A 25,974-nucleotide genomic window follows, 5' to 3' on the forward strand; every position below is an offset into this window, starting at 1 on the left:
CTGCATTCAAGTAGAATATTCTGTCCTTGCCAGTTTGAACTATATAGATAGGAAAATCAATACAAAAAAATTTGCATTCAATATTGTCACAGTTCTCTCTGATAGAAAAACCAAATACGTTAGAGATTATGAGTAGTCACTAAATTATACTAAAGTAGAGATTGACTTACTACCTACTACTGAGTGAAGTTTTTTTTTTAAGTGAAGAAAAAAAGAGAGAGAGTGAAATTTATGACCTCTGGGTGTTATTTGTTGTAGTGATATTCAGAACCCATATGACTATATTCAGTATCATTTAATATCTGAATAATGTTCAGAAAAACTCCATCGGAATATTCGTTCAGATGCTCAGTGTATTTGTAAATTTTACATTGTAAATTTTACATTCATTACTTGTCTGCTCTATTTAGATTTGTTTTGAAAGTTTAGATAAATATTTTTACAAAAACCACAGAACACTATGTTACAAAGTATTATTTATTGAATGTAATTCATGAAATAATCTATTTTTACTCCCCTTTGAGAAATACTTGTTTTTGATACATCTCCATTAAGTGCTTTGGACATGAGAGAATATTTTGATGTTTTTACAGAACTGATTGTTAAGGTAACAGGTATAGTAATTTAGGACACTTCACAGGTAGCTTTTGGTTTTTCATTGAAATGTAGACCTGGGAAATTCCCTGGGAAGCAGAACAAGAACAAACTGTCCATTTTACCTGTGACCTGTTTAGCATAACAGTAAAGCCTCAGCTACTCATTCTCACCATCAGATGCTATTTTTCTATAAACTAAACTGAATTGTTAACTTTGCCTCTTCTGCTGTCATTCCTCCCCTCCATCAAGCGCTGATATGACAAGCAACAGACCTGGGGGAGGTAGAGGACAAAGACAGGATCCCCGGAGATGGGGCAGACACGTGCTTGTTTAAATAACTACAGTCCTTCAGAGGTGGATTATAATGACATGGGGGACAAATGAAATGAAAGCAAGGTATTTTAGGGGCTCTCTAATGGGCAGGTAGGAAGAATGCAAAACTATACACAGTAGGGACTGTATGTGTGCTCTGTAATATTTAAAAATATACTTATTTGTATTCTTTTTGCATTGAAAAAACAAATTGTGTGTGATAGTTTTGAATGAAAAGTGGACGTTCTGCCTAGTTTTTGAGTGAGTTTTTTTAAAGATCATGAGAATGTTACGGTGCTAAACTTGACAAAAAAAAAAAGAGAACATTGAAATGCTGATAATTTTAGTAATCTTTTTTAAAGCACTGAGGGGGCAAAGATTACAAATTATGCCATACAAAAGTAAACCTATAAATGCGTCGAGTTACCAATTTGACTTTCAGTTGATTCAGTTTGTAATAACTATCAATGACCTCTGTTTACAATAAAGATTCTGTAAAATTGTTTGCTGTTAGTTTTTTAATTGTTAAAATATTAGCAGGGTTCTACTTACTCATATAAACGTGCTGAATGTAAATACAGCTTGAGAATTGGACGCCGCCAGTATTTATGTAATCTCTCTGGAATCCCGGAGCTCAAAGTTAGAAGTTGTACAGACCCAGTCTGGAAAGTCCTACCCTCTGCATTGCAGAAGGCCTCTCTCTGTTGACTTTTCCCCCAGTATCCCAGGGGAATGTGCACCACGCTGTCTGTTGCTGTCACCTCTGCAAGAGGCCAGAGCTTGGAGATGAAAGGGTTGAAGGTTTGCCACAGGGCAGGCTCCAGGGCAGATGGGTGGAGCCTCAAAGGCTCAAGTCTAAAATCCCTACCTGGCTTGATTCAGAGAGAGACCCATTTGAAAAATCCCTAAGGATCAAAGGTATGCCTTAGAAGCACTGTTACTGTTGTGTTCTTTCTACATCTTAGCAAAACTAGCCTCTCCTGCTTTTTTTCTTCTAACTGTTGTAACTTCTCTTTCTTTTATATAGGAATGAACTCTTCATTTCCTTTCTACTTTTTTTCTACTGCCTTCTCCCCGTCTCACTGTCTGACACACCCAGTATTTCTGCTTCCTCATACTTCGGCTTGAATATGTCCATTTAAAGATTTACATTCCACGTAATTGTCTCCAATATCCTCAGAAAATTTTTCTGGAGCTCTCAGGTGTTCCTTACCTAATACATATAAGTTTGTTTTATATATATATAATATTTTTTAAAATTTACAAATGAATACCTTTCACTTTATGATATAAGATTATCCTTATCTAGCTGTTTTGAACTCAAAACTATTAGTTATAGATAAATCTCTTCAACTTAGAAAGAATCAGGTCAGTGAAAATCTTACTTAAGTCCCCTTAAGAAGAAGTTTTTTCCAACCACGTTTCTCTTCAGTATTGTAGTGTGCCTATGAATGATGAATCTTTTTTTGTTGCTGATGTTGTTACATTAGCTTGCTATATAATTACGTATGTAATGATTGCAGCTTTGAATATGGTAACAAATATCTTTCTGACTCTACAAATTAATTGAATTTCTGGTATTGCATAAGAGGCACACTTTAAAAATAAATCACTCCTCCATGCTGTAGGGCACCTTTGCAGTTCATAGCCATGTACCGGAACTTAGGTGCCTTTCAAAATATGGCAGATTTGACCTTGTATGAAACCAAAGTTTAAAAAGTTACATGGTAAATTTCATCCATTGCATGCATTTATCCAAGCAGAGCATGACAGACTGCAGACTATTAAAAATAGAAAACATGGGGGAAAATATATAGATACATAGATGAGATAAATAGATGATAGATAGGTAGATAATACAGATATAGCCCTATATATAGATATATAGATAGCATAGTCCTATGACAGACTAAAGACTATTAAAAATATAAAACATGGGGGGAAGTTTTATATATATATATATATATATATATATATATATATATATATATATATATATGTATGTATGTATGTATGTATGTATGTATGAAAACATGGCCCTTACCATCTGGGAGCTTATAGTCTTTTGGGCTGTTTAAAACAGATGCAATGCAAAGCAATAGCAATATAGGACAGTACTGATATTCTTTCAAACTGAATGTTACTAACATGCATTCATTCATTCAATAAATATTTACTGAAAGATTTCTGAACAAAATAGAGGCCAGAGCAGGAAGAAGGGTCTTCAGGTCATAGGATTTGTGATGGATCTGGAAGGGCATATGTAGGATTTGGACTGAGGAGAGGAAAAGGCATTGGCTTGGAATTGGAGTGAACTAAAAGCTAATTTTTGCATGAGATCTACATATATACTGAGGTGCACAAGCCCCATCTTGTAGTTGCTCCACATGTACTTTTAAAACTAGTTCATAAACTTAGGTAAATAATACAAAGCCTGGGAAGCCAACCTGAGGGATTTGGACTGTAGGCACTGCAGAGCCCTTTAAGGATGCTGAATGAGGATATGATATGGGAAAACAGTACTATGGGGAAGTAACCCTCTGGAATTTCATTGGATGAAGCAAGAAGGAAAATTGAAAGGCAGTGACAGGAAAACCAGTTAGCCCATTCTAGCATTGCAGATTAGTGATGAGAACTAGAGTGGTGCCATTTGCCATTGGAACAGAATGGAAGGGACGATTTGTTGTAAACCTACGTGCCAAGTAATGTGGTTATTTGTACACACACTGATCTTTTAATGGAATTTAGTAATTAAAACAAGTCACAAAAAAGTTATTCATCTACTCTTAAAATTGTTTTTTGTGTATACATTCAGGCATTGTGATTTGTAGATACTTGTTTTAAAGCTTTCAATTGCTTCTCAAGAATCTTTGGTGAAAAAGATACTTGAGTTTCTGTATCTAATTATATCTTCATGGGTCCTAGGGAGAGCATCCTTTTTATAACCCTTTTTTTTTTTAACGTAGATATCTAAATGGTTTCAAGTGGATTTGAAAAACCACAAAAGCCGCAAAGACAAAGCTTGTAGTTCTTCTGGTCATTAAAAAAAATCGAGTCTCTTTCATGAGTTGATCTTTCCACCTATACAGTTCCACGGTTTGGTGTAACTGTATGGCTTGTCACTCATGTGATAAAGCACATGGCTGATTACCGTGCTGTAAAATAAGGATAATAGACTTTGCTCGGTACTAAAGACCAGGAAGGAAGCAGAAAAGTTTTTAATCTTGGTAGGTTTCCCTCATTCCAAAGCAGACTGCAGGGTGAGTAATCCTGGAAAAGCAGACACAGGTGAGGCCCAAGTGAGTACATATTTTTTGACAAATCAGGAGGTGTTCTTTCTTTAAAATTGTGGCATAAATGTAATTTTACACTAAAGCTGTTTACCATTTTGGTACCTACATTTTGCCCCACTGTCTAAGAAATCAAACATCCGTGTAAATTGGCGATCAAGGCAAGATAACTTTCCTAAATCTTAAATTGAAAGTTAAAATTTCTGCTTATTTGCTATTAGTTTTTACATAAGTTACTTTGAATAAGTCAATTTTTCTTTCTCCAGGCATTATGAAAAACCTACGTTTCAGAGTCATTACCATGGTTATAGGTCTTTATTTTACTGGCACAATGACAAACCCATCAAGAAAAAGCAGTATTTTATTCAATTCCGAGTGCCAATGGAACGGATATCTTCTGACAAATTGTTCTTTTGCTGGAAAGCATGAAATACCTGTGGACATATCACAGACAGCAGCCACAGTGGATGTAAGTTCCAGTTTCTTTAGGGTTCTCTTACAAACTCACATGAAAAAAGAAGAATGGAATATAAAACACCTGGACCTCAGTAACAACCTCATATCGAAAATAACCTTAAGCTCTCTTGCACATTTTCATGCTTTGGAAATATTAAACCTCAGCAACAATGCCATTCACTCCGTGTCATTGGACCTACTCAGTTTTAAGTCCTTGTGGGTGAAACGCCACAGAGGCAGCTTGAGAAATGGGCTTCCATTTCTAAAGTTGCTCATTCTTCAAAGAAATAAACTCAGTGACATTCCCAAGGGTAAGTACAACTTTAAAAGATGGACTAGACCAAGAAACAGTGAGTATGTGGAGAGCTAATTTTTATGTCAATAAGAATTCCAGGTTGGTTTTCAGTTTCAAGGAAACAGCTGAAAGTAAAGCAATTGGATCAGAGCAAATATAATAAAAGGAGTTTCTTAGTGGAATTTTAAGTTATAATATGTGGAATTTAAAGTCAATGTAATTTAATCTCCCATTGCTATAACTTACATTAATCTTATATGGATTTGTCAAGAGACACTAGGAAGTACTTAAGTACTAAATAATAATGTGTGATTTTAAATTACCTACTTTGATTTATGTATTTTTTTTTACTAATTACAGAAAAGCACTGAGAAATAAGTATTTCAGATACTTTTAATATGTAACAATGCAAATTAAGTGTTACCATATTTATAATTTTTATTTTTACCGAATACATTTTACATCTTCTTATCTAGTTTTCCTCCAAATGTAGACTACATATATGCTAATATTATATATAAACTTCCTTATTATCAAATCAAAGTAGGACTCCTTATCAGAACTGCACATACCCTCCTATTATAATAAATTCTCATCCATTCCAATACTCAATAATCTACATTTTGGAGTTCTTTAATCCACCAATGTTTTATTTAGAAAATGTATCAGATTCATAAGCCAGAGCTTCCTTTTTATATTCAGGAGTGCTAGACAGTTTCCTTTCCCTGTCTGTTTTCAGTCTTGGTCACTATTTGCTAAGTACTTACTTTATATAAGATCTTATGCTAAAAAAAGAAAGTGTAAGGATATTGTCATTTTTCTCCATCTCAAATTATGCATATTTAGTTTTTCTCATTTTCAGTTCTTTCATTTCATGCTTTTATTTTTTTATGTATTCATTTATTTTTTGCTTTCTCCAGTATCTTGTTTTAAGCATAATTTTCACTATAATAGCCTGGCAGGTGAAGGGACTACCATTTCAGTCACCACAGCAGCAGAATTGTGTGAGAAGGACAGGAGTCTTCTCTCCCTGAACTTTCCCATAAAAGCAGTGTAATGTATTTTCAGTGCAAAGTGTAAACTAATTGCGTTTTATTTTATGATTTTTATCATATTGCTCTTATTACAAAAGGAATGCCTGTTTTTTGTAAAACATTAGGAATTAAAGAAAAATTTAAAGGGAAACATGAAAGTCCCTCATGTAATATGTATTCTTCAAGTTTATTCTTTATGCCTACATATATATTTTTCTTTCAAAATTGGATTTACTGTCCAAAATATTTCATAACATAATTTTATATCACAGAATATTTTGAACATCTTTACATAATTAAGCAATCTCATATTAATATATACATATATTATAATCTGTTCAATCAAACAGCATTTAGATTATTTCCATTTTGTTTGCTATAACTCTGACGAACATCATTAAAGCTACACATATCCACATGATATAACTGTGTTTTCTAACTAGTATGGTAGATGTGAATCTCAACCCACAAATTCAAGTGTACTAGAGATATAACCTTCTGCTGTTTATAACTCAGCACAGTTTCTGATTCTGAGCCCTCATTTTGCTAGCGTCAGTTGTGATGGGATGTAGGGGTACTTACACTTAACATCAGTTTTTCATGGGCTTTCCTTTATCTTTTCCTAGATTTATACCGCAGCTCTAGAATCTTATACCCTGACAAGGCATCAAAGTGTGTGTGTGTGTGTGTGTGTGTGTGTGTGTGTGTGTGTCCCCCTTACCCCCTCTGGCCAGAGAATGTTTCTTTTCAGTCTTTCAGTTTGGAGAAAATTCTTACCCGCTTTTGTTTCTTCAAAACTCTCTATCTAGATCTAGAAATTCCTTTCCTCTAAAGATTCAGGCCTTTGGAAAACAAAAGCCAAAAAGACTTGTAGTCGCCTCTGCTTGCCTCTGCTTTCTGCCTTGCGATGTGCCTCCCCTGGAACAATTAACACAGAGCTTTTACTTTCTGCTTGAACCGAGAGAAAGGACACAAGGAAAATAGAGACAGGTAAAAGCTTAATATGTCAAAATATTATCCCACCATAACAGTAGATAGAGAAACGCTGACTATATCTCCTTAAGGCAGATGAATTCTCCAGAGCTAACTGGAGGTTAGGATGAATACATTTCATTTAAGGACCAAATATCCCTATAAAATGCAGATGCAGTCCCATCCTCCTTTCCCAAGTTAAACTTCTGCCTCCCAGAATATCAGGAAATATGTTAAGCTTGCAAAGGAGGGGATAAAAAGATGTGAAATGAGTAAATCCTTTATCTGAAATTCTAATGGAATTCTAGCAAATAAAACCATGGAGAGATGAATGAAACAGATTGATGATGGAGGTCCACTGTAAGCCCGGAATCTAATTGGATGTAATTCAGAGTTCTTTTCTCCATAGCATTTTGCGGTTTGTTTTCCTGTAATCATCATACACTTTCAGTTCTTATTAGGGACTAGAGTCCCCTCTGGCATCCCATCCCATTTTATGATTCTGTGACTATGGCTGGGTAACTCTGATGTTGAAATCCCATTTTCGAGGGAAAAAGCTGGTAAGAGAGGTGCTCCCTGAGGTGCCATCCTATTCCTGACCTCTGTTCTTTTTTGATTCCTTTATCCTACGCCTTTTTAAAGGAAATGTCTAGATAATGTAATATTTACTCAGAACTGTGAGGATTAAATGAAAGATGTATCTTAAGAACCTAACTTAACACAGTATTTGGCATCATAAACAGTAGCTATTAAAATGTGAAAAGTACTTCATAAACTTCTAAAGTACTTTGCAAATATTAGTTATTATTACTCTCGGCACAAATTGAGAATAACAGTCTTTTAGAAACAAATGATAAATTTGTTTTTGTCTGAATCTCAAGTTACCTTTTACAATGTTAACTAATTATTGCAGTAGATATGACTCCTAGCCCACTATAATTCATAAGCAGAGTATCATTTGTATCTATTTACATAGGTGTTTGCACTCATCTAAAGATAATGATTAATTAGAGATTTCTCAGAAAGCAGCAATCAAACAATTGGCCTATAGCACCTTTATAAATCATGTTTCACATGTCTTAATATGGTGACAGTTTATAGAGCCAGTGAAAAGTTGCTTTGACTGTGGAAAGCCCCCCCCTTTTTTTTTTTTTTTTTGCGGTATGCGGGCCTCTCACTGTTGTGGCCTCTCCCGTTGCGGAGCACAGGCTCCGGATGCGCAGGCTCAGCGGCCATGGCTCACGGGCCCAGCCACTCCGCGGCATGTGGGATCTTCCCGGACCGGGGCACGAACCCACGTCCCCTGCATAGGCAGGCGGACTCTCAACCACTGCGCCACCAGGGAAGCCCAAAAACCCATTTTTGTAAGGGTGCAAGATCACATTGACTAACCAGCCCAGTGTCAGCTGATTTCCTTTCTTGATGCTGATCATCTGTGATGTTACCAATAAGCTTCATGTTGGGAAAACACCCAGAGGAGGTACTGGCCAATGCAATTCACAAAACAGAAGCCAGCCATGAATTTAACCTTCATGATCATTCCACCTTCCTCCCATATTCTTGGAGTACAGCATTAATAATGGAAAAATCAGTTTAAAAAAATGGAGAACAAGGGGATTGGTCTCCAGTTAAACTATCCCACTTTCATCAGACAGTATCAAACAGTGTTTCTGGAGTGCCCACAGAGTGCCTGAAAATGGATCAGCACCAACATCTTACTGAGTTTCCAGTGAGGTTGAAAGACCAGATGTGACAGCCTCACATTAACATACTAAATTCCAGAATCCAAGAGATAAATATGTTATCAATGAGATGAAATAATACCTGATTTTTGAAACTGGTGGAGGAGAAGAAAACATAACCAGCGTATTGTTGGGAAAAAAAGTATATTGTATTCTTTTCATTTGTAGGGAATTAAACCTTTCATCCTGATTACTATTTGGATTATGGAAATACCAATAACCAATGTTCTCCAAACCAATTCAGGTTCTAAAGTAACAAAATGAATGTATATCATTAAGCTAAGAGGTCAAGGTCTTTGGCTCACCTATATAAATTTGACCACATTAAGGGGCTGATTTTATGACCCAAATATCTTATCCAGGATCATTCCAGACTCTATTCCAATTCCTAATACTCTTTGAACTTGAAGCCATAACCCTTGAATATCATCATTTTATGTTATCAGATTATCGAATTTGGGAGACCACTTAAGAAGTTCAGAGTCCAAAGGAATGTTTCTAAGATGGTGTAATGTCTGGGCATGCCCTCTGCGGCCTTTTTTCTCATAGACACTGAGATAATTTCTTGGAAATAATGAAACTGCCTCTGGCGTTTTAAATGCAAAGGCTTATCAAATCCCTGCCTATGTGATCATCAGAAAGCAGTTCAATGAATAATCCCATCTCCACAAAAGTGCCTCCATATGCCTCTCCCAACATTTGACTCTCTCAAAACATAAAATGTACTCTCTGATGTCCAAGCCCCAGCTCTTAATGCACCTCACAGCCTCTTTCACTCACCTGAATACTCCTCAACATTGATTCGCCATGCAAAATATGTAAAAGAACATATTCTCTTATTGAGAAACACAGCCAAGTGTCATAGAAGAGTTTACCCCAATTTTCCAACTCCATCTTGAGAGACCTCCAAACAAAAAGGTCATTTGGGCTTCCCTGGTGGCGCAGTGGTTGAGAGTCCGCCTGCCGATGCAGGGGACACGGGTTCGTGCCCCAGTCCGGGAGGATCCCACATGCCACGGAGCGGCTGGGCCTGTGAGCCATGGCCACTGAGCCTGCACGTTCGGAGCCTGTGCTCCGCAACGGGAGAGGCCCCAACAGTGAGAGGCCCGCGTACCGCAAAAAAAAAAAAAAAAAAAAAAGGTCATTTGCAGGACTCCACCAGTTCTCTTAATAACATTGAACCTTAATTCTCTAAAATTGGAAGTAAAAGGAAAATCTTCATGTGGGAGGAGTAACTGAACTTCACAGTCTTAATTCCCATGTGCAGAAGTTTCCCTTCTTGGGGATCTTAGCTTGATATTAAGAAGGGAATCAAATAAGAGGATATTCTTATAACTCTCCATGTTCAAAATCACCCCCCCAAGTTTGGGCATGTTCTGGTCCCACTCTTCCTATTTACTCTTTTACTTTATCTTTTATACTTTTATATGCCTTGTATTACTCTATTTGCTTGTTTATTGACCTTAAGCAAGTCACTTAACCTATAAAAGCTTCCTGGTCCTTATCTTTAACTGGAGATAGTGATATATACAGGGTTGATGTGAGGGTTAGAGATAGCATTTGTAAAAGCTATAACACACAGAGTGATGATATATGTAAAACATCTCTCATTGTACCTTGTACATAACAGGTGCTCAAAAAGTGTTACTTCTCCTTTAGGGCCATTTGATGAGCCTGAGTATCTAATTCTGTTTCCCATCCTAGTCTTTGCTATAATAGTCATCACCTCCTTGATTTCTGGTACAATGAGTAACTGAAGGTGATTTTCATTCTCTTTCTACAACTGTTCAGAGTTTGTATAAAGTTCAGAGTACTCACCAACAATCTTGCACTACTGTTCATACTTCTGTAGGCCTGTATAATGTTGGAGGCCCCTGATTCTCCATGTTCTGAGTGCTCTGGTCTGTCCTCTGGCTCTCTGAACCACACTGACTTGTGAGACCATCACCACTATCAAGATAACTATCCATCACCCCCCAGAATTTCCTCATGCCTCTCTGCAATCTATCTTTCCCACCCATCATCTCTCCCCTGCCCAAGTAGCCACTGATCTTCTTTCTGTCACTATCAATTCATTTGCATTTTCTATAATTTTATATAAATGCAATCGTTCAACACATTCTTTTATTTTTGATGTATCTTCTTTCATTCAGTATAATTATTTTGAGATTCATCCATGTTGTTGTATGTATTAAAAGTGCATCCCTTTTTATTTCTGAGTAGAATTTCATTGTGTGGATAATCTCATTTACCTGTCAGCAGACACTTGGGCTGTCTTTTTTGGTATTACAAATAAAACCGCTAGCTAAAGGGATGGAGAAAGATATGCCATCAGAGAAACAGTAATCTAAGGAAAGGTGGAGTAGCCATATTAATTTCAGACAAAGGAGACTTCAGGGATAAAGAAAGCACCACTTAATGATAAAGGGATCAGTTCTTGAAGGGGATATAATAATTCTAACGTGAATACACCTAACAATAGATTGTCAAAATATGTGAGGAAAAACCTAACAGAACTGTAAAGAGAAGTGAGCAAATCTGTTACCAAACCTAACTTGTGTCTGCTGGCCCAATGTGCAACAAAGCCGATCTACTGACACCGGGTTGTGGTGAAGGAAAGCACAGACAACATTTACCTCAGGGTGCCGAGGAAGGAGAACAGGCAGCTCATGCTCACATGGCCTGAACTCCTCGATGGTTTTCAGAGAAGAGTTTTTAAAGACAGGGTGAGGGAGAGGGTCACAGGGCGTGATCCACTCATGTGCAATTCTCTGATTGGTTGATGGCAAAGAAACAGGGTGATGTTTCAGGAATCATCAACCTTCTGGTTCCAACCATGGGGTCTATTTGCTCGTGGGGTCAGCATGCAGTTAACTCCCTCCACCTGGTGGGGTCTTAGTATCTGCAAAACAGCTCAAGGCTATGACTCAGGATATTATCTATACCCTTGAGGAGGAACTAAAGGTCATTGACTTTTTTTTTATAGCTATTGTTTTTTTAATTGAAGTATAGTTGACTTACAATGTTGTTCCAATCTCTGCTGCACAGCAAAGTGACTCAGTTATACACTTATATACATTCTTTTCTTATATTCTTTTCCATTATGGTTTATCACAGGATACTGAATATAGTTCCCTGTGCGATACAGTAGGACCTTGTTTTTTATCCATTCTAAAGGTAATAATTTGCATCTACCAACCCCTAACTCCCCCAGTCCGTCCCTCTCCCTCCCACCCCGTCCCTTGGCAATGACAACTCTGTTTCTGTTTTGTAGATAGGTTCATTTGTGCCATGTTTTAGATTCCACATATAAGTGATATCACATGGTATTTGTCTTTCTCTTTCTGACTTACTTCACTTAGTATGATAATCTCTAGTTGCATCCATGTTGCTGCAAATGGCATTATTTCATTCTTTTTTATGGCTGAGTAGTATTCCATTGTATATATGTACCACATCTTCTTTATCCATTCATCTGTCAATGGACATTTAGGTTGTTTCCATGTTTTGGCTCTTGTGAACAGTGCTTCTATGAACACAGTGGGGCATGTATCTCTTTGAATTATAGTTTTGTCTGCGTATATTCTCAGGAGTTGGATTGCTGGACCATATGGTCATTCTATTTTTATAAACTATTATTATTTTGTCTTGCTTGACTGTTTTCCTTTGTTTCTACATTTTCTCACTTCTGTGATTGAATTTTCTCTTTGGAACTCGAGGAAGCCCTAGGAGGCTAAAGCTTTTCTACAAATGAGAGGCCAGGGACACAGGGGTCTGTCCCTGAGAAGGCCCTGCAAGGTCCAGCTCCATTTCAAATCCACTGTTACAGTTGGAGATTTCAACACACCCCTGTCCATTGATAGAGACCAAACTAGACATGGTCTCCCTCTCCACTGAACTCCTGGGGTACTTATTCAATTCAATTAAGTACTAGATATGATAGGGACCATGAGCTCACATCCCTGTACAGGTCAGGCAATTATCATGAAAATGTTAAGAAACTTCTTTCATATCAGCTTCTGTGTTGCACTTTTTTCTCAAGACCCATACATTTGCATATTAAAACACGTAGGAATATTCTTCACTCCAGAAAGAAATGTATTTTCTCCAGAGCTTATATTCAAAATATTTAACAAGAGGCCTTTAGCCTGGGTTCCCAAGTTGGATGCCTCCTGGCTGTAATGATGAAGCAGAATCCTGCTCTGGGTGAGAGGTGGAAGGGAGAATAGACTAAAGTGCCTAGAGCAGCGGGGCAACACACAGTGGCTCAGCAGTGGCTATTTATGAACCAATATGGAAGTATTCTCACCAGCGTATGCCAGCTGAATCTCAGCCTTGGCTCTCTCTCATTTTTTTAAACATGCAGGCTTCTTGGCCTATCCTTTGACTTTCTATTTTTTGATAGAGATATCATATTCTTCTATAAGTGCATGCCCCATCCATAGCAGGCAGCCCTCATTCAGCTCCAGCCAAAAGTCTTGTGCCAGTTGAGACTTATTTTTCAAGAGAAGCTAGAAATGTACATGTTTGTATTGAATCTTTGATGTTGGCTCAGCAACTTTTAAGTCTCTGTGCAGGTCAAACACTGTGACTTCTAGCCTATTGAATGTATATTATATATTGGGCATTACAAGTGTTCACAAAGGTGTGAATTCTGCCCTGAAAGGACTAATCATCTGATGGAGAGGCTGACAAACAACAATTGTTTTACAGTCAATAGTGGGGGTAAAACTGCTTTATATAACTAATAACTTTTTCTTGTGTGTGTGTCTTATCACGCAACCAGACACAAAGTTTCTCTGCTGTCTTTGTCCTCAGCACTAAGTGCCATGCTCATAATATTTTGACTGAGTTGTCGTCCTTGTGGTCTCTTGCTTAGTCTGTACAGCTGAAATGAGCAAATGAGAACATAGATGTGCAGCCATTTCATTTAGGTCATCATCTCTCTGCATAATTAGTCTTACAGTAAGTACTGATATTTTGCAGATAGTAGACAAGGAATAAACCCTTCTGGAATTGAACCAACCTGATCTGCTATGTAGTAGTTTGTTAAAGACACAGACTATGTGTGAGAACAGAGCAGAAGGAAATGTAAAAATGCAGGGCTTCCATGTGAGACTCATATGGGAGCTCAAGTTTGGAAGACTGCTGTGGCTGGCACACCATTCTCAACCTTTATCTTCAGTGCCAAATGGGCCTCATGGTTACTTCTGGAATCAAGTGAAATACAAAGGCAGAGACCAAAACTCAATTATATTATTTTGCCAGAAAATAAAACCTCTAGCTATAACATATTACCTTTGAAAAGTATAAAAAATAGTTATAATATCAACAATAAGTAGTTAAAGGATACAGCTACAAAATAGAATAAGAACATCTTAAAAGGGGAAGAATTCGTCCATGTAAATAAAGCATCAAAACAACTTTTTCCTCTATAACCATAGCAAGATCATCCAGTTTTACCCATAGTTCAATCAAATAAGCAAGTATCATATTTACCGTTTCATTCAATCAAGGTTAGATTTTTGATTGATGCTTTTATTATAACATTATCACATGTTCATTCAAAGGAAGAATTCAAAAGTGTATAAAATAGAAGCATAGTTTCACCTCCCTCCACCATCCTACTTCTAAGTGTAGCTACCACTGGTAGCTTAGTTCATCTGCTTCCAGGCCTTCTTCTCTGCTCTCTTGAAACATATGTGTATGTTTGCATGTGGCCTTTTTTCCCCAAGAACATTGGAATTATACTCTACTTTCCTGCAACTTAACTTTTCCTTCCTGTTCAGTTATTTCATGTTGATCTATCCCATTCTCTTTTAAGACTACACAGTATTTTGTAGTATTGATATACCATCCTTTGCCCATTTCTCTGTCGTGAACCATTTAAGTTGTGTCCAGTTTTCCACCATTACAAACAATGCTGCGGTAAATACCACCAATTTATATTTCAATTTGCTTTTTAATTTTAACAGGGCTATGGAAACTGAAGTCATTACAGAGTTTGGATCTGTCATTCAATGGGATAACGCAAATTGGTTTGTCTGATTTTCATAACTGCCTGCAACTAGAAAACCTCCATTTAAAGAGTAACAAGATATTCAGAATTCATCCAGAAGCCTTCAAGGACCTAAAAAATTTACAGGTTAGAAAATAGTGTTTATAATATTTCTAATATGCAGAACTATAGGCAATTACATTAGAAGAATATTTCCATTGAAGAGTTTCTTCATGCCCAGTAGTACTGGCTACCAATCAAAAAATATAAGTCTATTTTAAGATTCCCCTAAAAGAGCTGAAGTCTCTCTCTTACCTCAAAAATCCAAGGCCTCAGTAGTGGACATTTTATTTGAACATGTATGCTCAGCAGCAAGAATTGGTACATTATTTTTCCTAAATCTAATTAAACCCAACTCCAAGCTTCCACTTACCAGTTGGCAAGAAATTAAATCTCGGTTATTAGCAAGACTCCCTCCCTGAACTACAAGGTCAGTCAAAGGTCCCTGGGGTTTTATGCAATTTGGGACTATATGGGCCTAAATGGGCTCTACACCCCATATAGCCCAGGACCACATGGGCCTCTGAAGGCCAGTGACTCTGGTGCTTCCACATCAAAATTGGGCACAGAATAATACAAATCATAATGATATCAACTCATCCTTGCATCCCACTTACCACGTGCCACATGCAGTTCTAAACGTCAGAGCCACGTTGGGGGGATCGACGTCACATTTTGGAGGCATGGTGCCTGTCTCTCGGGCACCTTGCAGTGAATCTCACCGAGGTCCTGACAGCTGGGAGTGTGAGTAACACCTACAGCCCTGCTCTAACTTTGGCAGCTTCAGCCCCTTCTCCTCCTAGCCCCTTCCTCCTCTCTCCTCCTCTTTGGAGAGATATTGTAAGATCTCCCCTCAGTGCTCCTTTAGAAACACCAGGACCTAGAGATGGCTTAGGAGAAGGTTGAATCCCCCGTCCCCGTAACCTGCACCACACACCCCCATTCTTTATATAGGCCAGTATCGTCCAATAGAGCATAATGTGGGCCACATATGTAACTTTAGATGTTCTCAGTAACTAGATTTAAGAAGTAAAAATAAGCAGGTGAATTTAATTTTACTAATATGTTTTGTAACCCAATATATCCAGATATTCTCTTTTACACATGTAGTCAATATAAAAATTATTAATGAGATATTTTCCATTCTCTTTTTTCATACTGAGTCTTCAAAGCCCTGTGTGTATAGCTGATGCTTGGTGTCCAAGGGGATTGGTTCCAGGACCCCCATGGATACCAAAATCCGTGGATGCTCAAGTCCCTTATATAAAATAGCATAGTACTTGCGTATAACCTAAACACATCCTCCCATATACTTTAAATCATCTCTAGATTACTTACAATAATACAATGTAAATGCTATGTAAATACAATGTAAGTGCTATGTAAATAGTTGCCTGCGCAGGACAAATTCAAGTTTTGCTTTTTGGAACACTCAGAATTTTTTTTTTTAAACTATTTTCTGTCCATGGTTGGTTGAATCCGAGAATGCAGAAACCACAGATATGGAGGGCAGACTGTATCTTAACCTTACTGCACATCCCAGTTTGGACTAGCCATATGTCAATGATCGATAGCCATATGTGGCCAATGGCTGTCACCTTAGAGAGCATCAATGCAGACAGCTGGCGTTTTCCCAGTTTTATGTAAGGTGCTCTTCAAGCATAGCTGCAAGACAAATGCCCAACCTCGCCCCCGCCCCTTTCAACCAGAATGGCCCTCCAAGCCCGTCCTCTCTCGGAGACTAGTGACGCAGTGGTGAGGGAGGTCGACTCTGCAGCCAGCTGCCTGAGTTTAAACCTAGGCTCTGCTGCTTGCCAGCCACACGATCTTGGGTAAGTTACCGAATCACTCTGTGCCTCAGTTTTCTCAACTGTAAAAGAGAGGTAAGTTGCTTCCTTTTTCATAGAGTTTCGTGAGAATTAAATGTTTTAATCCATAGACTGTGCTTTGAACAGTAGTTGGAATACAGTAAGCCCTTTATAAATGCAGACTACATATAGAAATGCTAAAGTGGCTGCGTCGCCCTACTCTTTTAACGTACAAATCTGATTGTAAGCTTTCACGACACGGGCCTGGCCCCTGCTTGCCCCTCCAGCCTCATTTCAAGCCACCTTCCCCTGCTGACTGCATCCCTGCCTAGTTTTCACCCCAAGCCCTCCCCTACTGCTGATCATTTTGCCTGGAAGAGCTAACTCTTACTACTCCTCAAGGAAGCCTTCCCTGGGTCTCCAGATTGAATTAGTTTCCCTTTATACACAGGTATAGTAGACTATGCTTTTTCCATATTGCCTGTATGGAAACTGCAATTATTTCATTTTAGGTATGGTTTAGCCATTAATGCCTATATCCCCATAACCCTTCTACCAGACGGTGAGCTTTTTGAGGACATACATCATGTCTATTTTGTTTTCTAATGCTTAACATATGTCCAGTACATACCATGTATTTACAAACACTTGTTGAATAAACAAAGGAATGAATGGCTAGATGATGATCATGGATAGGTGTATTAGTTATCTATTGCTGATGTCAGCAATCCAGGCAAGGCTTGCCTGGGGCCTCTGCTGAAGGTGTCTCACGAGGCTGCAGTCAAACCACGGAGGACAGGTGGGCGACGAGCAGGCCCAGGGCCCGGGAGGCTGCGGGCAGTGGCGCTGGGCCCGGCGCAGCAAGAGAGGCCCCGAGATACCGAGCAAGAGGAGGTACAACGTGTGGCTCCCACCGGCCCGGATCAAGAAGATCGTGTAGACGGATGAAGAGATTGGGAAGGTAGTGGCGGCTGCGCCTGTCATCCTCTCTTGGGCGCTCGAGCTTTTCCTGGAGTCACTGTGGAAGAAGGCCTGCCAGTAACCCAGTCCTGAAACGCCAATCCCGTGACCACATCCCACCGGAAGCAGTGCATTGAGCTGGAGCAGCAGTTTGACTTCTTGAAGGATTTGGTGGAATCCGTGCCTGACATGTAGGGGGATGAGGAAGACAACCACATGGATGGGAACAAGGGTCCCGCAGGGGCCGGAAGCTGGGCAGCAGCAGCCGGAAGAATGGTGGGATGCGAAGCAAAGGCAAGGTCAAGAAGCTGTCAGGGACAGACTCACAGCAGGAGGATGTCTGAGGACACAGATACTGACGGAGAAGAAGAGACACCACTGGCCCCATCCCAGCCCAGCCAGCCCCCTGCCCACTTTCAGAGCCCCCCTGACACCCTTCATGCCCTTCACCTCGACTCTGCCTCTGCCCCCAGCACCCCACCCCCTGGGCCCCTCAGCACCTGAGGCAGAGGATGAAGAGGATTATGACTCCTAGCGCCCTCTGCACCCCAGGCCACACCCGCTTTTAGCTGGGTTTAGTTGCTCTGGGGGAAAGAGAGAAGTTAGAGCTGTTCTTAAGTTTATTATCAGATGAATGGATAAAGAAGATGTGGCACATATATACAATGAATATTGCTCAGCCATAAAAAGAAACGAAATTGAGCTATTTGTAATGAGGTGGATGGACCTAGAGTCTGTCATACAGGGTGAAGTAAGTCAGAAAGAGAAGAACAAATACCGTATGCTAACACATATATATGGAATCTAAGAAAAAAAATGTCATGAAGAACCTAGGGGCAAGACGGGAATAAAGACACAGACCTACTAGAGAATGGACTTCAGGATATGGGGAGGGGGAAGGGTAAGCTGTGACAAAGTGAGAGAGTGGCATGGACATATATACACTACCAAACGTAAGGTAGATAGCTAGTGGGAAGCAGCCGCATAGCACAGGGAGATCAGCTCAGTGCTTTGTGACCACCTAGAGGGATGGGATAGGGAGGGTGGGAGGGAGGGAGACGCAAGAGGGAAGAGATATGGGAACATATGTATATGTATAACTGATTCACTTTGTTATAAAGGAGAAACTAACACACCATTGTAAAGCAATTATACTCCAATAAAGATGTTAAAAAAAGTTTATTAATAAAATAATAATAAAAGGGGGGGGGGTGGGAAAGGCTGCAATCAAGGTGTTGGCCAGGGCTGGAGTCTCACCTGAAGACCCAGCTGAAGAAGGATCCACTTCCAAGCCCACATGGTTGTTGGCAGGATTCAGTTCCACGTGGGCTACTGGGCTTCGGGCACCATTCCTTACTGGCTGGCAGCCTAAGCCTGCCCTCAGTTATGTGCTGTGTGGACCTCCCCAGAGGGCAGTTCACAGCATGGCAGCTCGCTTCAGAGCCCAAAGGAGAGAGCCTGCTAGCAAGAACATCACAGTCTTATGGAATGTAATCGTGGAAGGGACATCCATAGCTCTTGCCATGGTCTGTCGGTTAGAAGAGAGGCACAGGTCTTGCCTATACTCAAGGGGAGGAGATTACCCAGATGGTGTGAATATGGGGGCAGGTTATTGGGGACCTGTCTGCCGTCGTAATTATAAGAGCAGACGAGAAAGTCCACTTAACTTGGCAGTGCTCCCGGTTCACCACAAACAGGCTGTCAGATTGCCGGGGAACCTCATTTAGTATTATTGTATACTGATTATATTTGTATGTGTAATTTCCCTGTGCCTGTTTCATTTCCTGTGCATTTTTATTGTGCTTTATAAGTCTTCTGCAGCTCACAGGTAATAGATGCTCCAGGCAAACTAAAAAACAAGCCCAAGAATGTTCTGAATCATCTGTAATTCTAAATTACCTGAGCTGCCCAGAATCATACAATTTCTCCTTCTCTATTAACCCTTCTGCCTGTTCAGCAATAACTCTAAAAACTTCTTTGGGAACATGATGAGCATATTTGGTACCAGAAAGTCGAATATTAAAATGGATGTAGTTGGGTTTTTTTCCAGGAGACGTATTTAATACTTGCATTATATATTACGTGTCTTTCCACATGGGAATCTTTTCAGAAACCAGATAGATTTCTCAAAGCATAAATTCATCATCGTGTGGAGGTAGAATGAAATGTTTCATTGGCATTTCAAATAAGCATTCCTTTTCTTCTGCCATTCTTCTTAGAGCAGTGATTTGTTAGCAACATTATATGCTTCTCCCAATCTTTCTATAATGTACACTCCTTTCAAATGACAGTGGATGGCCACTTCTTTAGCCAAATTGGACTATTCTGTTTTAATCTTTTCTCAGAAATTATTCCTCCTGAATCATTTGATTAGCTTTCTGTCCCCTCTTCTGTTTTGCTTTTAGTTTCGTGATTTATAATATAATAGCTGCTAGGATGAAAAAAAAATGCAGACATGCACTAAGAAGAAAATACCCCCAAAAACATTAGAATATTTCACCCTTTTGTTGAGGGGGTACATAGAAAACTATTGATACTAGTCAAGGCCAGGCCAAAGCAAAGTTTTGTTGTGTTTTTTTTCCTTCCTGGTCCCAGTCTCCTACTTCCTATTTTTGACAGCCTTCCCTTGGGAGTCAAGAGTGCTTGGTTACTCAACAGTGCAAAGGTCCCCCTCACTACTGAGTCTTGGTTATGGTGCTGTTTGAGTGTTTGTCTGAGTAAGCTCTTCTCAGGAATTTATATAACCCAAGATGCCAGTGCTGCTTTTTCCCTGATGTTTATTAAACAATTGACCTAAATTACATTCCGCCTCCATGGTTTTCATCCATGGCCCTCTTTTTTACTTTTCAGCGAGGTTTGCATTTATGATTTTCTCCCAAACCCCATGACCCCACTCTGGTGGCTCATGCTTCAGGCCTCCTCTGCGCATCCCTTCACTCCAGTGCAATGGGAGCTCAGGCTCCGAGAGGCTGTGTTCTGGAGTGGAAGGCACACAGCTACAGAGCCAGATCAGATCTCAACTCTGCCATTCACTCATTCATTCATTCATTCATTCGTTCATTCCTCCATTATTTTCTGAGCACCTGGTACCAAGCCTTAGGAGTAGGGATTATATGGGACATACTGTGACCTAGCCCAGTTTCCTCCTCTGTAAAAAGGGGGAAATGACAAAGTTGTTGGGAGGAATAGACATAATGCATGTAAAGCACCCAGTAGGATGGCTGGTACACAGCAATGCTCTGCAAATGGTAGCTAGAGCTACACCTAACTATGCTGTCCTGGCCACATCACACCACTGCCATATCCAGCTTCACAGATCCTACTCTGTGTTTTTAGAGTCACTGAATCCTTTTTGTTCCCCAGTTCCCTCTTCATTTCTGATGAGACTAGGAAAATTAGTCATTTTGTTTATACTGAGTAGCCATAGATGCAGAGAAATGTACTATTACCTTTAAGATAATACTTGATGCAAAAGAACTCTCTTTGCTACCTTTAGTCAACCACAGTTCTTCTGGGCTGTATGTCCTCATCATCCAGTATCTCCTGCCACTTTCAAGATCACAGCGCTTCTAGACATTCGAGACCTGATCTCTAATTCCAGACCTTGATAACAACTGGGAATCTAGGTTATATCAAACAGTACAAATTACAATTCATAGGAAAGAAGGAAGGGAAAGTGATTGGGCATCTAATACAGGCACCATACTTAACGTTTTCACATACATTTAATCCTCAGAACAACCCTGGGAGGTAGGCTGATTGAGAGTCAACAATTTGCAGAGTCTCACAGAGTTCTTAGGGACAGAGCAGAGAATTAAACCCAGTATTCTGCCTCTGAAATCAGTGCTAAATTCATATTGCTTCCATAGAGATATAGACAGTAACTGTAACTAGTTTATTTTGTCTCCAAATGTCTTTATTCACAGACTGTCCTAAATTTGTTTCCTCTCGAGCAGGTTGTAGACCTCAGCAACAATGCTCTGACCGCCATCCTGCCGATGATGATCATGGCTCTAGAGCTTCCCCACCTGGAGGCTGACTTGGCTGCTAACCAGTGGCAGTGTGACTATGACGTGGCAGTCTTCCAAAATGTTATTTCTGAATCTTGGAGAAAAAAGTGGAATGCAATTTGCAACAAGTCTATTGGTAAGTCTCTTCTCTCAGAAATGGTTCCATTTAAACAGAAAAGAGACATGAAAAATTTAGTTTCATTTGAAACAATGACAGTCCCTCCAGAAGCAAGAGTGCTGACCTATGGCATTAGTCATCCTTGGGCTGTATCACAGAAAAATTATTGGTACCTAACTGTTCTCCTCAGTTCATGAACGAGTTTTTTTTACGTGGTCAGAGAAACCTAGTTCAGCTAGCTCAGAAACCACTGGATTTGGTCAAAACCAGAAATTTCACAAAGAGAGAATTTTTCCCTAAAGCCCCAAAATGTCATATTTTTATCCCAAATATTAATAAAATAACTGATCAAAGAAAGGACTTCTAAAACTTGAAACATAATTATTTAAAATGCTAGCTAGGGCTTCCCTGGTGGCGCAGTGGTTGAGAGTCCGCCTGCCGATGCAGGGGACACGGGTTCGTGCCCCGGTCTGGGAAGATCCCACATGCCGCGGAGCGGCTCGGCCCGTGAGCCATGGCTGCTGAGCCTGCGCGTCCGGAGCCTGTGCTTCGCAGCGGGAGAGGCCACAACAATGAGAGGCCCACATACCGCAAAAAAAAAAAAAAAAAAAAAAAAAAAAAAAATGCTAGCTAAAACCCTCTGAAAGTATAATCCTACACATACACAAAACACACATATTTCAAAAGTATATTTTTCTTTGATTTGTTCCCTGCCACTCTCCCAAACTGCTAGAATATGTTACTGCAACTGAGTATTTTGGAAAGGTTTCCCCCGCCCCCCCCCACTATTAACTATCTTGGCTAATTCTCAAACTCTTAATTGGGAGGAGGGCAGGGAAAGAGTCATTTTTTAAAGAATGAGTCCTGGCCTCTGTTCTATTCAGGACTGCTATTAAGTAGAGACATGGCCATGCTTACTTACCATGTTTAGGTTTAGGAGAAATCCATGAAGCTTAGAGAGAAGTCTTAGTGGTGTCAGCCACACTTGTTTCATTGCCCTGTAAGAACCACGCTGGCATTCTGAGTGTGGAGGGCAGAATATCAGGAACCAGCAGAGAAACCCGAATATTTTTGCTGTTTGCCAGCACTGAGGAATGGTGAGGAAATGATATAGCAAACACAGGTGTGGCCAAGGCAGATTTTGCAGAGGGTTGATGGAATGTTCTCGTAAACGTGCAGTAAGTAGGGAAGGCTGTGGAGAAAGGAGGAACAATGTGGCTGTCCCTACAGACTGGCTTCCTTTCTCCTGTGGGCAGTAGTCAGTCAGGAAGCCTAAGAAACACAGTCTCCTGGGCCTGGGAGCAGCAGACCCGAGCCTGAAAGCCTTGTGTAAGTGTGCACAGAGCCTGACACATGCTGTCGGCATCGACAACCAATCAAGCAATCAGCCAGTAAAGTTGCTAATCGTGTAATACCCACTTTAAATCTAGCTAGACGAGGACTGAGGACCCACAGATGCTTTTTAAACCACTGGAATCTCATTCCCATGTCAACTCAGCGTGTGCTTTTACCCCCACTCTCAGGGAAGGAGGAGGCATACTGGTGGACGCCCACAAGGCGCGTGTCCAGAGAGACCCACCTTCCTCGCACTAATCTGAATCATACGAAAAGCCTCACGACGAGCAAAGCTGAGAAGCCCTGGGATGTGCGCTTTTCCACTCTGCGCAAGAAGGACCCTGCGGGCTCTGACACCAGTGACAGGGAGAGGCGGCTGCCAGGAAGGGTTAGGAGCACCGGGGATGTGCAAGCTGCTGGCAGAAGGGAGGACGCTTCCCAGGACCTGGCCCTGGCCGTCTGCCTGTCAGTGTCCATCACGTTCTTCGTGGCTTTCTGCCTGGGGGCTTTTGCGAGGCCTTATGTGGATAGACTGTGGCAACAGAGATGCCGGAAAAAAAGTCCAGGTTCAGGGAACGTGTATTCAAACCAGGGCTTCTACGATGAAATCGAAGCTGTAGGGAACATGCAGCAGCCAAGGATGGATCTGCGCCAAACTTTCCACGATCCAAACCTCTGTGAGAACCAAGCCCCATACGCGGCTGTCACTCCTGCGAGAACGCTGGTACCGAGCAGAAAGGAGGCTGGCGGTCGGCAGGGCGGAGAACGATGCGGGGACCACAGTGGGGCAGGAAGCGGGAAGGATAACACGCTCCCAAATCATGGTGCGGCCCGGCCCGTTCTCCGTGGACGGCCGCATGCTGATGATACCCAACTAATGCCGGCGGGACAGGACTGCATCTACAGGTATGATAATCCTGGAGAAGTAAATTATGACACTGTGGCCGGGGAAGGTTCCCTCAGTGAGCGTTCAGTGGGCATCCCTGCCATGGCTGCCAGATTACAGACAAGCCCTGACTCAATCCGTAAGGATTCCAATGAATTCGGCCCACCCCTCCCTAGGGAGATGACCACACCTCTCTCCCAAATGGTGGCGCGTACAAAAGCGCTGAGGACTGGAGAGAAGGAGGGGAGAGGGGGCACTCCACACTTCCCTTCAGAGTTTTCTAAGGAGAATGTGCTGAGCGCACAGCAGCAAAGGCTTGAGGGCGCCGGTGACGAGGAAGAGCCCCTCGCCCACTATGGAGCGGCCACGCTCAGTGACTCAGGAGCCACGGACCCGTCCCCACCTGTCTTCGCTCCGGGGTGGGGTCATGACCTGCATGTGACTCCTGCTAACAAGGAACTAGTACAAAAGGACACGCCTGACGCTCAGTACGAGTTGGACACCGATTCTGACGAAGGGTCTTTATTTACTCTAAGTTCAACAAGTTCAGAAGACTGGAGAAATGTGGCTGAAGCAGAGGCACATGGTGAGGAGAGCTGCAGAGCCAACGAGCCCCTGGGGGACGAGGACTCAGGGGAGAGGAGGGACAATGTCGTGTCATTAGAGAGTTTTGAGGACAGCATCGCCTTCCAGAAGATTCTGGGGAAATGTGAGAATCAGGAAGATCATTCTGGAAAAACTCTCATTTCTGATCCAGACTACGGTTTGTACGAGACTCATCCGGAAAGTGGCTCTGACACCAATAAATTTGAGGATCCATTGACCTTGCCCAGGTCACTGGGCAACAGTCCTTGCAGTGATGAGATCCCAGGCATGTCCATTTACGACTATGTCACAGCTCTTCAATCCAAGGCAGTAGAGTGGCAATGCTCACTTAGAGACTTGGAGTTTTCAAATGTGGATCTTTTACCACAAACACCAACATGTTGTTCTGAAGTTCCCTCAGATCCTGATGAGAGTGCCTGTGGTGAAGGAGATGCAGACATTTGCAAATATGAACCTTACGTTCAGGGAGCAGACACAGCTCAAAGCACTATTCCTTCCAAGATCGCTGTGGGGAAGAACTTAAGACCCTCGTGACAAGATTCTGAAGAGGACAACATGAATGGACACTGATGAGGGGTTTGTATGTCCTCTTGAGGACAGTGATTCCAGAAAGGTTATAAGCCAAACACAATTGTTACACTCCTGTGGTGATGAACTAGATCTTCAGTGTGAAAGGGGGTGGGGTGGTGGGAGGGGTATTTTGAAGATGGTGTCAAGAGCCAGGTACCACTATTACAGATGCTTCCAAATGAAACCAGTTCACTAAGAACACGGGAGCACTTCAGTGACAGAGACTGGGGTCAACATTCAGAGCCGAATCAGTGAATTTGATTCTCTAAATTCTTCCCTATGTTTAGTTAATTCTAATAGAAAACTACCATTCACAAGACATAGATCATTTAGGTAGGAAAGCACTGAGATATTTGAACATCAAAGGTTCCGATTAATAAATTTTACATTAAAACTTAACACTGATGATGTTGCAGTTAGGAAAAGATGATTCTAATTTTTTTTTTTTTGCGGTACGCGAGCCTCTCACTGCTGTGGCCTCTCCCGTTGCGGAGCACAGGCTCCAGACGCACAGGCCCAGCAGCCATGGCTCACGGGCCCAGCCGCTCCGCAGCATGTGGGATCTTCCCGGACCGGGGCATGAACCCGTGTCCCCTGCATCGGCAGGCGGACTCTCAACCACTGCGCCACCAGGGAAACCCTGGTTCTAATTTTTATACTCAAATGCAGACCCAGAGAAACCTGATGGTTGTTGGCTGTCTATGTGAGGACCAGATCTACTATGACAAAGACAAGGACGTTCACCTTGAAAATCAAAGGGAATTCAAGTAACATTTTTAGTGCATATTGAAGCACTTACACGGAGCTGCTGAAGAGATTTTAACAAGTTCTGCACAAAGAACAGCACAGCCTTTTGGAGTTTGATGAGGAAACTAAAAAATTGGGGGGATTCAGAGCAATTCTAAATATTTGTTAAAAGCAATGT

General features: G+C 41.0%; 1 protein-coding gene and 1 pseudogene across 2 annotated transcripts; both read left to right on the plus strand.

The window, feature by feature from the left end:
• Nucleotides 1-1,484: 1,484 nt before the first annotated feature.
• On the plus strand, nucleotides 1,485-25,230 carry LRRC66 (leucine rich repeat containing 66). The gene is made up of 5 exons (XM_081229705.1): nucleotides 1,485-1,827; nucleotides 4,466-4,966; nucleotides 14,674-14,843; nucleotides 21,481-21,670; nucleotides 23,176-25,230. The coding sequence occupies exons 2-5, from the start codon at nucleotides 4,471-4,473 to the stop codon at nucleotides 25,011-25,013; spliced, it is 2,694 nt and encodes an 897-aa protein (XP_081085831.1). The 5' UTR covers nucleotides 1,485-1,827; nucleotides 4,466-4,470; the 3' UTR covers nucleotides 25,014-25,230.
• On the plus strand, nucleotides 16,467-18,100 carry LOC308620173 (dr1-associated corepressor-like; annotated as a pseudogene). The gene is made up of 2 exons: nucleotides 16,467-16,588; nucleotides 17,327-18,100. The product of its transcript is annotated as a dr1-associated corepressor-like (transcript).
• Nucleotides 25,231-25,974: the final 744 nt, after the last annotated feature.

The sequence above is a fragment of the Mesoplodon bidens genome (assembly GCF_964165515.1).
Source record: "Mesoplodon bidens genome assembly, chromosome: 1".
Classification (NCBI taxonomy): Eukaryota; Metazoa; Chordata; class Mammalia; order Artiodactyla; family Ziphiidae; genus Mesoplodon; species Mesoplodon bidens.

What these genes read in the sequence shown, in the direction of transcription:
- LRRC66 (XM_081229705.1), top strand. Translation starts at nt 4,471, where the DNA reads ATGAAAAACCTACGTTTCAGAGTCATTACCATGGTTATAGGTCTTTAT. An exon ending in ACTCAGTGACATTCCCAAGG is followed by an intron (nt 4,967 to 14,673) that starts GTAAGTACAACT and finishes TAATTTTAACAG; the next exon opens with GGCTATGGAAACTGAAGTCA. An exon ending in AATTTGCAACAAGTCTATTG is followed by an intron (nt 21,671 to 23,175) that starts GTAAGTCTCTTC and finishes CCCCACTCTCAG; the next exon opens with GGAAGGAGGAGGCATACTGG.